Genomic DNA, 16,172 nt, shown 5'->3' with positions numbered 1-16,172 from the left:
AATTGGGTGAGTCAAAAGGTAACATGCATTATACAGAAATAGTATATTAATCAAACAAAAATGAGAATTGTACAACCAACAAGTATATAAAGAAAAAATGAGAATATGGGTGAAAACAATACCCAGCTCCTCCCAACATCTATTGAAACAAATCGGTTTAAATGTTCTGGCACAGTACACCCATCAATATTACCATACACATAACCAAATAGGAAATAATTATTTTTGGACTCAGTCCCCCCCTCCAATTTTATTTTCATTTCTTCATTTGGGATTAAATTCTTTGTCTTAAGAATGCTATTTAAATTGTTGGTTTCTGTTCAATACACTAGAGCAAACCATTTGATAAGTGTTTTGTATTTTTGTTTTTCAGGAGACACTGTTCTTCCTCTGTATATTCCACAATGTGGGGAATGCAAGTTTTGCTTGAATCCCAAAACAAATCTCTGCCAAAAGATCAGGTACTTAATCATTTTTTTTAGTAATGGTTCAGTGCACCAAAAACTAGTTTTAAAGGTATTGTTGGATACGTGTTCTTATTTCCTTTGACCAATCTATAGCATAGAAATCTCCCAGTTCAAAAACTTGGATACACCTGATTAGCTAAACCCTAAAAATAAAATATGCACACACAATTCACATACATACAAACTGTAAATAAGCTTTTAAAAACCTTCACTAGCCATTGGATTTCTTTCAATATACATTTTAGTTAACTGCATCTTAAAATGGATGCAGTGGTACTGTGGAGTGTTTAGTGCTTCGTGGGAGTACATTAGGAAAGGGGGTCACTAGTAATGACTGAAGGGACAGGGATTAAGGCACGTTTGTGTGGCAGAGCTTTACTATATGAAAGCTGGGAGGTCAGTCAGCAGGTTACCTTTTCAGAGGACTCAAAAGACACTACAATTTGTGTTAATACAGTTTAGTATTTGGCTGTCTTGTAGTTTAGAACCAATAAATTTGAGCTTCAATAGTCACAGTGATAATTTAGTTTTTACCATTGGCTGGACATTTCCAGTTGTTCAGCTCATAGTAAATCATGCTTGCATATCCATTCTATTGTGCAGCAGGTTCTATGCCTACAGGCTGCTTGTATTAGTATAAGAGGTTCTTAGCATAATTTTTGCAGTCATAAAATAACATTTTGCATGCTCTTTCAATAGAAAGATCCATTTCATCAAGACCTCTCGCATGTTATTGCTTAGGGGGAACACTGTGTATGTATATGCATATGCGGGATCATTCAGACTTTGGATACTATTGACTCATTTTTACCTGTTTCAAAATGGGTTTTGAATTACTATACAAGTCTATCACAATTGTAAATCCCACGTGAAGCATCCAAACGTCCATCAACCCTGACCTTTAATTTTCTCTGTGGTACGTAGAGCTTTAGTTGTACTTACTGCTGTGCTGTGGAGTAGGACATTGTTTTGAAATCCAGTGATGAATAAAAAAGTTTTTGTCGAACTTCTGTTTTGGGGGCTGGCCTGTACTTCAAATCATCTTCCAGGGCCAGCTTGTGGCATTTATATACTGTGCTATGCTTGCCCAAATATGTATCGAGCTAAACAATTTCTTGTACTCAATATGGCCAGGGTTCAGGGTTTCCATTCTGCTTTGGCCTCTGAATTTAATTGAAATATCTTGTTATGCAACTGTGTTGGTAGTTCCACTTAAGTCTTTTGGTATAGTGTGTATGAAGTGTATATATCCAGGCTTGTGAGGCCAATATAGAATTCATTGCTTTTTATATTACAGAGTTACTCAAGGTCAGGGTCTTATGCCTGATGGCACCAGCCGATTTACCTGCAAAGGGAACCAGATTTTCCACTTCATGGGCACTAGCACCTTTTCTGAATACACAGTAGTTGCTGACATCTCTGTTGCTAAAATAGAAGACTCTGCTCCTCTGGACAAAGTCTGCCTGCTGGGCTGTGGTGTTTCAACTGGATATGGAGCAGCACTGAACACTGCCAAGGTAAGCAGATTTGTGCATTTGTATTGAGTGTGTTCATATGAGTCTGTCATCTGTTTAGCTGTATAAAAAAAAAAACAAATCGGTGCCATTAAAAAGATATCCCTAAATATTTTAAGAGTACAATTGTGTGTAATGCAAGCCTGCATTTTGCAGAGATTTTAGGTTTGTTCTGTTTTGAGCTTTTGGAATTTTGTGTTTCTACTATAAAAAAAAAAAAAAAATACATTTGTGACTTCCATCAGGTGGAGCCAGGATCTACGTGTGCCGTGTTTGGTCTAGGGGCTGTTGGCCTTGCTGTGATCATGGGATGCAAAGTAGCTGGTGCCAAGCGCATTATTGGAATTGATATCAACAAAGAGAAGTTTTCCAAGGCTGCTGAGTTTGGAGCTACTGAATGCATCAGCCCGACAGACTACCAGAAGCCCATCCAGGAGGTTCTGGTTGAACTAACTGAAGGAGGTGTAGACTATTCCTTTGAATGCATTGGAAATGTGGGAGTTATGGTAATTCAGTTATTTAAATGAGCATTTTCTTTATGGTTTAGCATATTCTGCACAGGACATAGCAAAATGACAATCATTCTACTTAGTGAAGCTATTCATTTATTTTTTTTTAATCCCATTTATGCAAAAGCAATGTTTAATCTTTCTGCAGGGGTTATTGGACATTGAACCAGAGTTTTGTTTTGTTTTTTGCCTTCTGGATCAACTATTTCTATGGTGTCTTTATCTGGGATATGTTTGCTTCCCTAGTGGTTGAATTTGACTTGTCTTTTTTTTTTTTTTTTTTTTTTTAACCAAACTATGTAACTATATTTTACAAGCCTTTTTCAAAAATCAGTGTTGCACGTTAAAAATCACATTATCAGTATTTTTATTATTATTTTAAGCGAGCTGCTTTGGAGGCCTGCCATAAAGGATGGGGTGTCAGTGTCATCGTAGGTGTGGCGGCATCTGGCCAGGAAATCACAACACGCCCGTTTCAGCTGGTCACTGGACGTACATGGAAAGGAACTGCTTTTGGAGGTGAGATTGGCAAAAGACATCATTGACTAACCCCCCTAGCGGTAATCCTGAGTCACACTCTGGGTAAAAAATCAAGCCCCCCTCACCTGATGCCGGGATGCTTCTGAATTAGGGGGCGTGGCCGGGCAGGATATTCTAAAGCAGATTACAGAGTAATTGGCCTTTAGATACCACCTGGGTAAATGTTTTTTTATACCAATTGGTTAAAATATCCTACAACTGCAATTCTCCCAAATTTTTTTTAAAAATTTTTTTTTTTTAGGCAACAGGGAAACACTTGTTTACACTGTAGTTTATATTCCCCATGGGATTCCTTTTGAGACCTGTTGCCTGTCCCTGGCATCATAATATTGTAAACAAAAGTATTGTTTGGAAGACTTCTAAACAATCACACTACAATAAAATTCAGACTCCCTGCTCCTTCTAGTCTGAACAAAAGCAGGGAAAGTCACAATCAACATATCAGCAATGTCTGTTTGGCTGTTTGCTATTCCAGATGTTGTAGCAAAGGAACAATACCTAATGGTCAGAACAGATTTTCTGTCTTTATTTTATAGTTGCGTTCAAATGTGATGGAGGACAAAATACTCTATATATAACAATAAAAACACATAAGAAAAATGACTTTCTTGCTCTCTTATGTCAAAATGAGCTTCATACCATGGAGAAGATGGGCCCTTTTCCATCTTTACTAACTTTTTTTTTTTTTAAATTTCAGTGTCTCCTGTGAATGAAAATAACTTTTATGTTCTTTTATACAGGTTGGAAGAGTGTGGACAGTGTGCCTAAGTTGGTCTCTGAATACATGGCAAAAAAAATGAAAGTTGACGAGTTTGTGACTCACAATTTACCCTTCACTTCCATTAATGAAGCCTTTGAACTGATGCACACTGGAAAGAGGTTGGTTTATTATAGTCTTATGCTGGCCTTTGGTCATCCATTGATGTTTCTGTAGAAAGGAAATGTTGGCCAGTCTAGGTAATGATAATAGATCAGGGGAATAGTATCGGACATGTGTATGACCTCTGGGTCTAACCGGGGAAGAGATTGTTGTTCACATGACATGCTGTGGCCTTTTCTCCAGCCATGGGTGTAGGGTGCCAGTGACCTAATGACGTCAGCAATGCTCTCTGCATCAGCATGCTGTAAACAAGGATGGTAATTTTTTTTTTTTCCTGCCTATTTCCTGTTATACTAATACATTTCTTTTGCCATTTGTTAATAAAAATCTGCAATACAAATATTTATATGGAATATGTGCATTATCCATATTTGACAGTTTGGAAGCAGAAAATGCTTTGGTCTTTCAGTAAGTGTGTTCCAACATACTCAACACGCACAACCCCCACCACCGTACATAGTATTAAGAATATACTAACAGATTTTCTCTCTTTCTCTGCAGCATTCGTAGTGTTTTGAATTATTAGAGAATGTGAAAAGAAGCCATAAAATCATTCTAAAGCACTGATTCAGACTTAGAGGTCGTTTAGAAGACTGAATCTTTATCTTCGGAGAAAATGCGTTTTTAAATCTTTTTTGGAAAATCCAGGTTTTTTTTTTTTTTCTGAGACTAATTTTGTAAGGCAGCTCAGATTTTTATTAAACCTCTTCATCATCTGCATTGATCTTGTTTTCTTTTGTGTTTCAGTTTAAAACCACCATTCAATATTGTTGCTTTTTTCGTTTTTATTAGAGAACAAAAGCATAATACGCTTGCACAGAAAAAGCAAAGCACAATTCTTATAAAAAAATATTCACATATATCGGTTTATAGAATATTTAGTTTTCTGAATGCATATGTATCGGTAATTATAAATAAATTTACGGGTAGCCCTGTTTTGGATTTTTTTTTTTTTTAAACAGCAAATATACTGCTGTTAATTCTGGGCCTATAAACTGCATCCATTCTCTCTCATATTGCTTGCAAACTCCATCAAACTATTATCTTTTGTCCAATCATAGATAAAGGATTTACTGCTTAGAACAAAGCTTGTCCTGTAAGAAAAACAAATATGGACAACTTTAGTTACCATTAAAATATTACATTGGCAAATTACCATTTTAAAATAAAAAGGAAATTGAAATTACAGGATAACATTTAAACTATTATTCTATTGAAAAAATATTTTTTTATTTTTTTTTTTCTCGCTGCATGCATTAAAGATCTTCAGGAAGTGCATCTTGATACTTACAGAGGAGAGACCTCCCACAGGTCAGAATAGTGATTCATTAAAAGGTATTCTGAATTGATTTCTAAATTAAATGACTCGCTGCAGGCCATATGACTAATGAGCTTCAGGGAAGCATTCACATTTCTCGAATTACCTTCCGAATCTGCAATTAAAAAAAAAAAATGGTACCCAAACATTTGCTTTGCATGATGAAAGCATAAATTCCAGCTTCAGACAATATCGGAATCCTCTTCAGCAGAAATGATAACGACACTAAAACAATTTCTAACACAGAAGAACTTTACTTGGAAATGGCAGTTACTGGCACATTTGCCACTCCAAACAATATGCTTTCCTAAGGTTTATGAGCTTTGAAAGACCAAGGGGCCTAAAATCATAGTGATGTATCATAAGTGACGATCACTACCTTTCTTTCTCTTTTTGAATCCCCATATTTAGAAAATTGTGACCAATGTCTGATCCTATATGAATCCTAACTAGCTATGAAAATTGGCATTTGCATGAATGAAAACTACATTTAGGAGTCCATGACTAAAAAAAAACAACTGAAGATCAGGTGTTCCATTTAAGTGAATGGCACTTTTTTTATAATTACATTTATACATCTCTCACATGAATGCATATTACATATGTTAACAGTGTGGTGCTGGAAAAGCACTTCCAACATACAGGCATTGCAGCACATCACTGTCAAATTAGTGCTCCATTCTGGTGCTTTCATTTAAGTGGAACCTTGGTGCTCTTTTGTAGTGGGCTGGCATCAGAAAAGCTGTTCTCCTAATCTAAAAAAAATAGATGCATAAAATACAGTCTGTGCAGGCCAATAAGGCATTTTAGTACTTACCATCTTTGATAATGTCCAAGATAGTGACATAATAGTAGTCATAACCAGATTCTCTCTCTGTTTTTGACACGCGAACCTTAAAAACTAAACCAGACATATTGTATTAATGTAATGATTGGTAAAATGAAATATAAATCTAACAATATGCTCCGTGTGACATGTTACCCACCAGGTATGTATTCAGGTTACCATTTCCTGGTAGAAAATTCATTTTGTAGCCGAAACTGAATATTTTTGAATATTCGCTAAACTTGTAAACCACATAAACCTTTACAAAAATGGGCCTGATTTTTTAAACTGGAGAAAATAGATTATTGCAGGAAAAACCTGGGTGATCCAGCAAACCTGGAATCGATTTGTTAAAAATAATTTTCTATTAGTTGGCAAATATTTTCAATCATGAACCAGATCCATTTTAGTTGGTTGTTAAATCAACCATGAAAGTCTATTTTCTTCAGTCTTGGAGAGCTATAAATATTTCCCATTTACTTTTAAGACTTTCTATTAGCAAAAATTCAAAGCTATTTGTAATTTGCAAATATAAAAAAAACATACCAAAGTCTATTCCCTCTGAGCACGCTTCTTCTTTTAAATCTTCAGAATTGGTCACTGCGGCTAAAGATGCGCAAGCACCTAAAAATGTATAGGGGGTCAAAAGGTGTCAAAATAAAATTTTGGAGGATCAGAGAATAATTTGGAATCAATTCCAGAGTTTAGTAACAGTCAAGGTATATAAATGTGATAGCTGTTTTGCTTTTTAATGCAAAGTGCAGGTTTGCCACCTTACAGGAAAATACACAAATAAAGGAAAATATACAAGATACTTATCTACCATTGTCTCCATGGTAAATCCTAAATATACATTTATTCTTTATAAATTAATGTGTATATATTCTTTGCCTGGGCATGCATGGTGGTTTAAGGAATAGAGGACAGCCTAACATATCTTAAGCCCCGTACACACGTCAGATTTTTATCGCCCAATAATCGAGCGAAAATCTGCCGTGTGTACAGTCGGTGTCATCCATCATCCAAACGACCGTCCTGGTGGATCCATGGACGATGACCGATTCTAATGCAAGGGACGGGGGAGAGCGCGCAGCAGGGTGTCGCTCTCCCACTCCCCCTCCATAGAGCAGAACGGTGCTGTATGTACAGCACCGTTCATGCATCGTGCAGTCCCTTTGTCGTTGGAAAGGATCGTGAAAGATTCTTTCCAACGACAAAAATTGCAAGTGTGTACGCAGCCTTAGGCTGGGGCAGGGAATACAAGGGTCAGTTTTCCTGTTCAATTGAGCAGACTTTTTGTGGAGTTGACTTTAAATTGATTGTTGATGTGGTAGTATTATCAGCAAAGAGCAGTTGGTATTTATATCGAACAAGACCATCAAATCAGCCATACATAAAAGTGCATTTTTACCCTTACATATTTCTATAACCCAAATTTTTTTTGGTTTTGGATAGATTTGGAAGAGGTTATGTTTTAGCTAACTGTTACTCTAGTTGTAATTTACTGTTTGAGTAAATGTACAATAACACAAAACAAGCTAACTTTCTTGGACTTCAGTGAGAGAGTAAGACTAACTGCTAAAAAAGTTAATAGCAAAACATTGGGGGGTCGTTCGGGATCCAAACTGAAGTCCAGCTGAAACAGTATTTTAGTATTAACAGTAGTTGTGCTGAGCAAAATTTTAGAAAAAGCGAATCAGAGTTAGAACCTTATCAGGTTTTACTGCTTTCTGGAGCATATAGGTGGCTACACTGGGGTTCCAGGGTGACCCCACCAAGCAGTGGAGACACTGCTAGAGGGTCTTTAGCATATATTATTTTTATCTTTAGGAAAATAGATAACCCTGAAAAAGAATACATGATGCATATTCGAGTTTAAAAATATTAAGAAAGTTAGCTAAATAATAGCAGAAGCCTGAGACTTTTTTTAATCACTTGTGGTTTATTATGGTCATTATTTATGATTATATTATTTAACTATTAATTTTAGAGCTGCATTGTCATCAATTGCAAAAATTTGTGCAAAATATTAAATGTCTCAGGAAATATTATTTAGTGATTGATTTTGGAACAGCACATTTTATTGTCTCTAGAAACTGTTCCATGGGGATTGTGATAAAATGTCAATATTAAAATTGCAGTTTTTACAAGCATTTACCTGTAGCACACTTGCAAGCAGTTCCTTTGCATATCTTCCTTAATTGTTCACTCTCGTTAGGTAGATTATAAAAAGTGCTGCATTTTTTGTCTTCATAATGTATGGGGGGCACAATAAAAGCAAAAAAACAGATAAAAATAGTTAGCAAAATTATACTGAAAATAAAAACTATGTAGAAGAAATCATTTCAAGTAAAAGTAAGGTCGGGAAGAACCATTATATTATTAAAATATGAAAGGACATTTAGACATCACATTCACAATCAACATTTTACCAGGGTCATAATACTCATAAATGGAAATATCAGCTGGCTGTAGAAGTCCCACTTCTGTTGATTGATGAATCCTAAAGCCGATAGCAAGGGTTTCATCATGAGGAACCTAAAAAACAACATATTGTGATATTACTGAAATATAAATATTTGGTAATATGTGTGCTAGAACCTGATTTACCTTTGTCAGGTAGAGTACAACTGTTGAATTGGATGTTGACTGTTGTGTTTCATAAGTCATGATATAGTTTTCCACTTTACTGGCCAACTGAAAATCAAATAAAAAAACAAAACAAATGGAAACTGAAATTCAGAAGAAATATTTCTTTGTCCTAAATTTTACTTTTTTTTTTAAACTTTTTATAAGAAACTCTTGAATGCATCCAGTGCCCACACAGGAGTAGCAGGTTATCTCTAGGTCTGGTAAGGAAAAGACCAGTGAGTACTATGCCATTTCAGATGGATTAGATAGAGGCCTTCTTGGAGAAGCGGGTCACGGGTAGAGGATTATCTTGAGGTCTGCGAGTCATATTTGCTATCCTACCTGCTTACCTGCTATCTTACCTGTTAAACAGATTGCCAATACTTGCCATCAAACCTTGTGGTATATACAGTATATCATTTAATGGATAATGACCCCCCCCCCTCCCATTTTACATTAAAGCCATGCTCTTAATTGTGTTCCTTTTTGTTATTTTGGGTTTTTTTTTTACTCTAGTGATCTTTTGATTTATTGCAATTGAAGAATTCCTGTTATTCATATTGTCATTCTCCTCAGAAAAATAATATATTAAAAAGAAAAAAATTAACAGTCAGTAGTTTCAGACTTTTCCTCAGTAATTACAGAATTCTGTGTGATAGCTATAATATCATGCGGTAGAAGAAGGCTCTTCTTCATCTTGACAAGATGTATGCAGGGGAAAACAAAAAATAAAATCAAAGAATACTTTATTATGTGTCTGTAGCTCAATAAATCTGGATACCAGTTATTTTTTTCCCCAGAAAACAACTGAAAGTGTGCAGGACAATGGGCGTTGAGCCTTGTTTTTTGGGCTTCACAAAATGTATTTTGTCCCATGTCAAAAATTCACAATTTTCTATAAAATCTTATCATATGGGTTTCAGCTCCCACAAATACAAATTTCTGAGTAGTGGTGAGAAACACATCAGCTATTTCTGATGGCCCTCCAGATTCCAGTATGCTCCATCCTGCAGACCCCACAAGTGAGGCTCTCTTCCTCAACAATGACTGATTTACTTTTTACCAGTGAAAAAAAACAGAGCTACACATGCCTAATGTACTTTACCTTTTTTAGATCCTCAATATTTGGTGTGAACCCTGTCAACATGGTGATTTCAATAAGTGTCATAGTTGCAGGCAGAGACCCATTATACCTGTGTTTGTAAAATTAAAGTCAGGTTATTACCAGTAGCAGAAAAACAATAAAAAAAGAGCAACAGCAAACATACGTGTTTATAACTGTACAGGTGGAAATAGATTTAAACTAAAATTTGACAACCTGCCAATATTTACGGCCACATCACCACAACTAAGTGACAGCTGTGACAGAAGTGTTATACCACTGTCATTGGCTTGGACTATATCACTAAGGGGGTTTTATTGGTCATGGATTTGCTTCTGGGGATCTAAGCAAACTTTGTTTTAAAAATCAGGATGTATGTGTGGTGTCAAAATTCACATTTATGGGAATAGGTAAGGTGTATTAATGTACCCTGTGGGAGGGGGAGGATATCCAGTTGCCCGATAATAGATTGGAGGAACCCTTTCCCCCAACGAACCCCCCACATTTTTTTGTGGATGTGGGGGAAGACCCTGTCTCTTATCATTGGAACCCCACAATGTTGAGGAATATATGGGACCTGGTATAAGTTGAGAGGCACAGGCTCGCTGATGCTTATTTTCTTGATTCCTCAGAATCCAAGCCTAGATAAAAGTTTGAGGTAAAATTTGTAGCTGAAACCCCTTTCACAGAAATATGCATTAGGCAATTCTGCCTTTCCTGCAATTTTTTCCAGGTCAACGTTTTCATTTGAAAGGTTTTTAGCATACCTGAATATAGAAGCTTACTCCTGATGTTGTGCTGAATGGACATATGCATTTCAGCCACTTTCTGTTGTTGGGTAAAATCCTATGATCGATTATACCATGGCAGTATCAAATAAAAATACTGAGCAAAGAAGGATGCCAATGATTTAAATAGATAACATTTCTGAGGGCATTCTGTGCACAGTCTACAGAATTTGAATGCATAATTGGTCAAATAAAAATAACATAACATAATTTTTTTAATAATTAAAAATATATTCATATTAAGTTCAATCTATGTTACATTAGGTTAGGTTATTAATAATTTTTTTTAGATTTTACCTAGCTTGCATTTTGAGAATAAAAACATCAGCTTTTCCTTCTGTAACAAAAAACAAACACATAATTGGCAAAGCGTATACATTATTAGAAATAATCCTTGGCCTCTATTAATAAAACAGGGACATTCCATTAAACATTCCCTTGTGAGATTCTTCCAGGCTCATTTATGTATTTTATTGGCAGTAACTGATTCCAACTAGGAAATGTTTGGATGAATGTCAGATTCCATGTTTTATAAATAGAGCCCAGAAGTATGAGCTTTTTGCTCTATTAGTGTAAATGGTTTTGCAAATAAGGTTAACTAAAATACATATATTTGTATTACTTGGAAAACATATTACAAAAATAGGTTCTGCTTGGGACCAGTACCAGTGAGTTTAAATGGAAGAGACCAGCTCTTCAACTCACACAGATTGGTGTATCATATATCGGACCAAATATTTTAAAGTTCTCCAAGACTGAAGAACCTCTTCTAAATGTGTGCCTAAACACCCTATCATCCAGCATCCAGTGCCCATAATAATGAAAGACTGGCAGCTTTGTGCAGCTCAATGTAACTTTTTACATTTCCTAGAACGCAACCTCTGAGTCTGATTTTTGCTGTGTAGGGGATTAAGATATAAAGGATAGGCAACAATAAAAAGGTTATTTATATATATTTATTTATATTATATATTTATATATACATATACACACACTATGTTCCATACCGCTAATTATCACATTAGTTTTATATTTTACTTCTAGAACTTTCCAAATTTCAACCTGCTCAATGAATGGATACACCTTTGGTAGTATAAACCAGTGATTTTCAACCACTGTTCCGTGGCACACTAGTGTGCCGTGAGAGATCTTCAGGTGTACCGTGGGAAATTATCCAATTATCATTGTTGAGTGCCTGTGCTGTAGTGACTGGCAGAGTAATGTAATACTCTTCCATGTCAGTGGGTGGCAGTAGGTAGCTCAAGCGCCTTGTTATTTAAATTTTATTATTAAATGTATTCAATATTAGACATATTTCGGTGAGTTATGCCTAAGAATTACAGATGTGGTATGTACATTTCAGACTTACCATCTGCTGTGACCTCTGCTTGGAAAATAAATCCTTTACATTTCTTTTCAGAAGTAAGTAAAGAGTTATAAACAGTCATTACCTAAAACAAAATTTAAGCAAAAAGTCAACACTAGTACTGAAGTCACACATTGAATATAAATTTATAGTTTTCAAGCTATCTGGGCTCCAAAAGATAATTAAATAAACAGTATGGATCTAGCTATCCTGGATATATGGACATGGATATATATGGATCATACCACTTAAATTTGCTTTCCAATATATTATACGCATGTATTTAAAAAATACAAAGCACAAATCTGACATCTGTATTTAATTGTGAAGCACATAAATTTAACTAATAGCTATTGGCTTTAGACTGTCTTGGAGCCCTTGCAATAACTAGAAGTCTGATTTGTCCGACATGAATTTTTGTGACTACTAGTTAGACAGCCTGACATTATTTGTAATATCGGAACAAACACTAAGTGTTGTATTTATAAATGATTCCCCTGTGAATTTGTCTGAAATTTGCTGACATGGTGAAATATCTCTAAACTTTTCATTTCAGTTCATACTAAAACAATGACTCGTTCTGCCACCTAGTGGCCAATCTAAAAAGTGCACAGCTGTCACAATAGGGAATGCTATCTGTATACAAGAAAATTATGAACAAATCTAGATCCAATTGACATGGGATAATTTATGAAAACAACTAAAAATTACCGTTATGCTGTGTTTTTTTTTTTCAATATAAATAATTGTGAATAGCCAAAGTAATTTATCAATCCCTGTCTGGCATACAAGCTAGACAAGCCTCCAATTTAGATTTATAAGTAGTTAGTGGGATTCAGAGGGGCAGACAGAAGCCTTATTCTGAGAAAGGCTTGCTTCAGTGATGCTAGAAAATTATAATAGAGCAATATTAGAAAATCACACTGGCATAACATATCATTCTATGTGTGCTGTATATAGTATTCCTTGGTATTAGAGCAAATACACAATAATGTGCACAAGTTTTATAAGAAGTTTTTTTTTTTAAAGCTTAGCAGAACTGAAGATGATAGACTATCCTGCATGAACCTGGGTGACTCAGCAAACTTGGAATGGATTTTGAAAAAATTATATTATATTATATTGTCTTCATGATAAATATTTTCAATCCTGGACCAGATCCATTCAAGGTTTGCTGGATCATCCAGGTTTCTCAGTGAACGCACAGGAACTCCTTTCCTGGCACCTTTTTTCAAGTGCTTTCCCAAAAAAACTTTAAAGCCCTCATTAAAGCTTTGCTTACTCTCTTTTCCTCACATACCCTTGTATGGAGTGCTATCTGGGGGAAAGGTCTGACACAGTATCTGGAGGAGGTGGGGGGAGAGACAGACAAAAGATTCTATTGGTGCGCGCTAATTAATTGCTATGATCTCACCATTGTGCTTAGATCCTCCTTAATCGCGCAGCTGAAATGTAATTGTCTGAAATGGCAGATTCGCGACCCCTATTGCGCAAGGCAGGAATCCCGCTGGCAGTGATGCAGGATGCGAGTGTACGCACGCACTCGAGTCCCGGACAGCGTTAATCCGTGATCGCTGGTCGCGCGTACTTTCGCGCTTCCAGCGATCGCGGATTTCAATGATGAATCAGGGGCAGTGTCTGCACCCTATAGCACAGCAGTTTTGGTTTGAGGTATACCATTTACTGTTTACAGTTACTTACAATCTAATATGGCTCCAGAATTAGCCATATTTAAGCATAACTAACAAGTGCCTATGACCATCCTCTGACAGATTTGATACTTCTTTTTGGCAGATCACATCTCACTTGCCAAGGTCTGGAAGTCAACTTCCATAAACCTAAGATTTCTTAATTGCCAAACTTAATTGGATAATAAGACATTACAAGCTAACCTGGAAATTAAACAATACATTACCTTTGATAAAGATTGGGATTACAGCCTGAACTTGTTCAGGTCATTAGAGGCTCCTGCCCCCACCCCTTTTTGCACTCCATCTCCAGATTTTCACATACTGTATGAGTTTCTTTCCATTTTCTCATTATGCTCTCCACCTGTAAATTTGGGTTTCCTTTGCCATTTTTTTCATTTCTTTTTTAATTTCTTATATATCGAGTTATCTGTGATCTATTTCTGTATATTGTCTAACTTTTTTAAAATTAATAAACACATTTAAAAAAAAAAAAAAAGAAGCTGACCGTTAACGTACACTGTCCACTTCCTGTTATATTGAAAGTGAAATCCCTGTTTGCTGGAATCTGAAACAAATTAAACATTACTTGTACCCTGAACTCTAGAAATTAGATTATTTGTAATGTATGGTACCTAATCATATATCTAGCCTAATGTAACAAACAATAGAATCATTTGTTGTATACATTAACAGCACACACATTTGAGGACAATATATTAGTGTGGTCCTACTTCAAAGGAAATGTCCAGCTGATAGTACATTTTTTCTTTATGTAATAGTCTTTTTAAAGAACAATTTCCTTTTACTTTTGTGCCAAGTTTGTCTGATATATATATAGCGTGCGCTTAGGAAGCAAAATTCTAATTGTTTTCATAAAACAAGTAACTATTTGATTATGACATTTCGCTCATACAATGGTTTGCAGCCTTGTTCCTTACAGTCTTGAAAATGTAGTGGTCAGAAAAAGGAACTTATTCAGCAAATGGTTGGGTATATAAAATTAAGGTGGTAGCATGTTTACTCATAATAGTCGTAGTTCACACCTGGCCTGTAGACAATCATTATAGAAGTGGTGAATAGAAGTGGGATGAAGTGGTGAAGCACTACATATAGCTAGAAGCTTACCAATTTTCCTATGTTCAGATTCAGTTTCATGCAGGTAAATGTACACTTCTCCTGTCTCTAATGAATAATGCCAATAGAAATGAAATTACAACCTCTTGATGCAGCCAAAGTGTAAGAAGAAACTCTTTCTTCCAGAAGAACAACTTAAGACCTCCAGATAATGGCCAAACAATAGGCATACCTTGTCATTCATTGATGTCTATGGCCAGATTAAAGTAGAACTTTATATGTATACGACACATAGTATTTTTTTACTATTTTTGTATTGCCTCCTTTGTCATAGTTAGATATATTTTCTGCTCATAGCAACCCCAAAATTGAAGGTTTAACTCTCCATGTAGGACACAGATGGAAACGAAAATTTCATTTTTTTAAATTTCAGTGTATGATGTATATTTTTGTGTTAATTAATAAGCTCTTTTGTAACTCTTCAGCTTTGAAAGGCCTCCCTTGAAATAAGACAATAAACTTGGGTAAAATCAGGTGCTAATTCAAGTGTATACATTGGATTAAACTAATAAAGATCAGATATAATTTGTATTGTTCACTAAAAATATACATGGCTGTTCAGTTCTAAGACAGATATATGACACATACCTTATTTGTTCTCTCCAAATATGCATCCTGGTTTTGAATAGTATATTCCAAAGGCATTGCCCTTCCTTCTACAATAAGTTGAACATTTAAATTTATGTCTGGATCAATAGCAGCATCAGTTTTATACTGAGTCAAAGCTTGCAGTGCTACCACAGTGGTCTAAAATTGGAAAATAAAGTGTTCTGGTAAAAATGTAAAATATTTTTCTGTAATATGCTGACTTAAAGAAGATAAAGAATTAGGTGCATATAAATATATATATATATATATATATATATATATATATATATATATATGTGTATATTTATTGTGAGCAGGAAGCAGGGCCAGCATGTTTATTTCACTTAACACAATTTCCACACAAAACAGGCAAAATAAAACAAACAGCAGTTCCCAGTTCTCCTTGGACCTCCTCCCAGCTCAGCAGCCAAGAGAGCCCCAGGAATAAGCAGGCTGGGAGCTGGGATGCATTTCAGGTGAGACAGTTACACCTGATCATACCCAGGCCTCTTTAGCTCCCCCACCTGACCATGAAGCCTGGTACTTCAAACCCCACCTTCAGGTTAAAAGGAAAACTGACTAAACAGAAAAATACTCTGCGTATAACCTGTATCTGGGGCAAATGTACCGGTCATCCTGGACCAAACCCTGTGATTTTTTTGGCCGTCTGTCACAATATATATATATAAAATAATTATACAGACATGGCTAATTCTCCCTGGAAGAGAGGATATGGAAATACAGATGACCATCCCAAAAAACATGCAGTTATGTTAATCGGCTTTCCCTCAAAAAACTAGGCTACAGTGATGACATAT

At 35.6% G+C, this 16,172-nt stretch overlaps 2 protein-coding genes across 2 annotated transcripts in view; one reads left to right on the top strand and one right to left on the bottom strand.

Moving 5' to 3' along the window:
• The window catches only part of LOC140326735 (alcohol dehydrogenase class-3), a 7,637-nt gene extending 3,007 nt beyond the window's left edge, over positions 1–4,630 (top strand). Inside the window, exons 4-9 of the mRNA XM_072405604.1 lie at positions 374–461; positions 1,765–1,984; positions 2,227–2,487; positions 2,874–3,009; positions 3,771–3,909; positions 4,412–4,630. Of these exons, the coding sequence (XP_072261705.1) occupies positions 374–461; positions 1,765–1,984; positions 2,227–2,487; positions 2,874–3,009; positions 3,771–3,909; positions 4,412–4,436 (869 nt within the window). The 3' untranslated portion in view covers positions 4,437–4,630. The remainder of the gene's footprint in view (positions 1–373; positions 462–1,764; positions 1,985–2,226; positions 2,488–2,873; positions 3,010–3,770; positions 3,910–4,411) is intronic.
• Positions 4,631–4,845: 215 nt separating this feature from the next.
• LOC140326734 (complement C3-like) overlaps positions 4,846–16,172 on the bottom strand; it is a 53,194-nt gene continuing 41,867 nt past the window's right edge. Inside the window, exons 30-41 of the mRNA XM_072405603.1 lie at positions 15,355–15,513; positions 14,138–14,197; positions 11,945–12,026; positions 10,873–10,912; positions 9,791–9,878; positions 8,665–8,751; positions 8,487–8,592; positions 8,213–8,302; positions 6,601–6,678; positions 6,046–6,129; positions 5,202–5,343; positions 4,846–5,004 (exon numbers count right to left, since the gene is read on the bottom strand). Of these exons, the coding sequence (XP_072261704.1) occupies positions 4,899–5,004; positions 5,202–5,343; positions 6,046–6,129; positions 6,601–6,678; positions 8,213–8,302; positions 8,487–8,592; positions 8,665–8,751; positions 9,791–9,878; positions 10,873–10,912; positions 11,945–12,026; positions 14,138–14,197; positions 15,355–15,513 (1,122 nt within the window). The 3' untranslated portion in view covers positions 4,846–4,898. The remainder of the gene's footprint in view (positions 5,005–5,201; positions 5,344–6,045; positions 6,130–6,600; positions 6,679–8,212; positions 8,303–8,486; positions 8,593–8,664; positions 8,752–9,790; positions 9,879–10,872; positions 10,913–11,944; positions 12,027–14,137; positions 14,198–15,354; positions 15,514–16,172) is intronic.

This window comes from Pyxicephalus adspersus, chromosome 3 (genome assembly GCF_032062135.1).
Source record: "Pyxicephalus adspersus chromosome 3, UCB_Pads_2.0, whole genome shotgun sequence".
Lineage (NCBI taxonomy): Eukaryota > Metazoa > Chordata > Amphibia > Anura > Pyxicephalidae > Pyxicephalus > Pyxicephalus adspersus.
The sequence above is the reverse complement of the archived record's forward strand: the minus strand, read 5'-3'. Positions and strand labels throughout refer to the sequence as shown.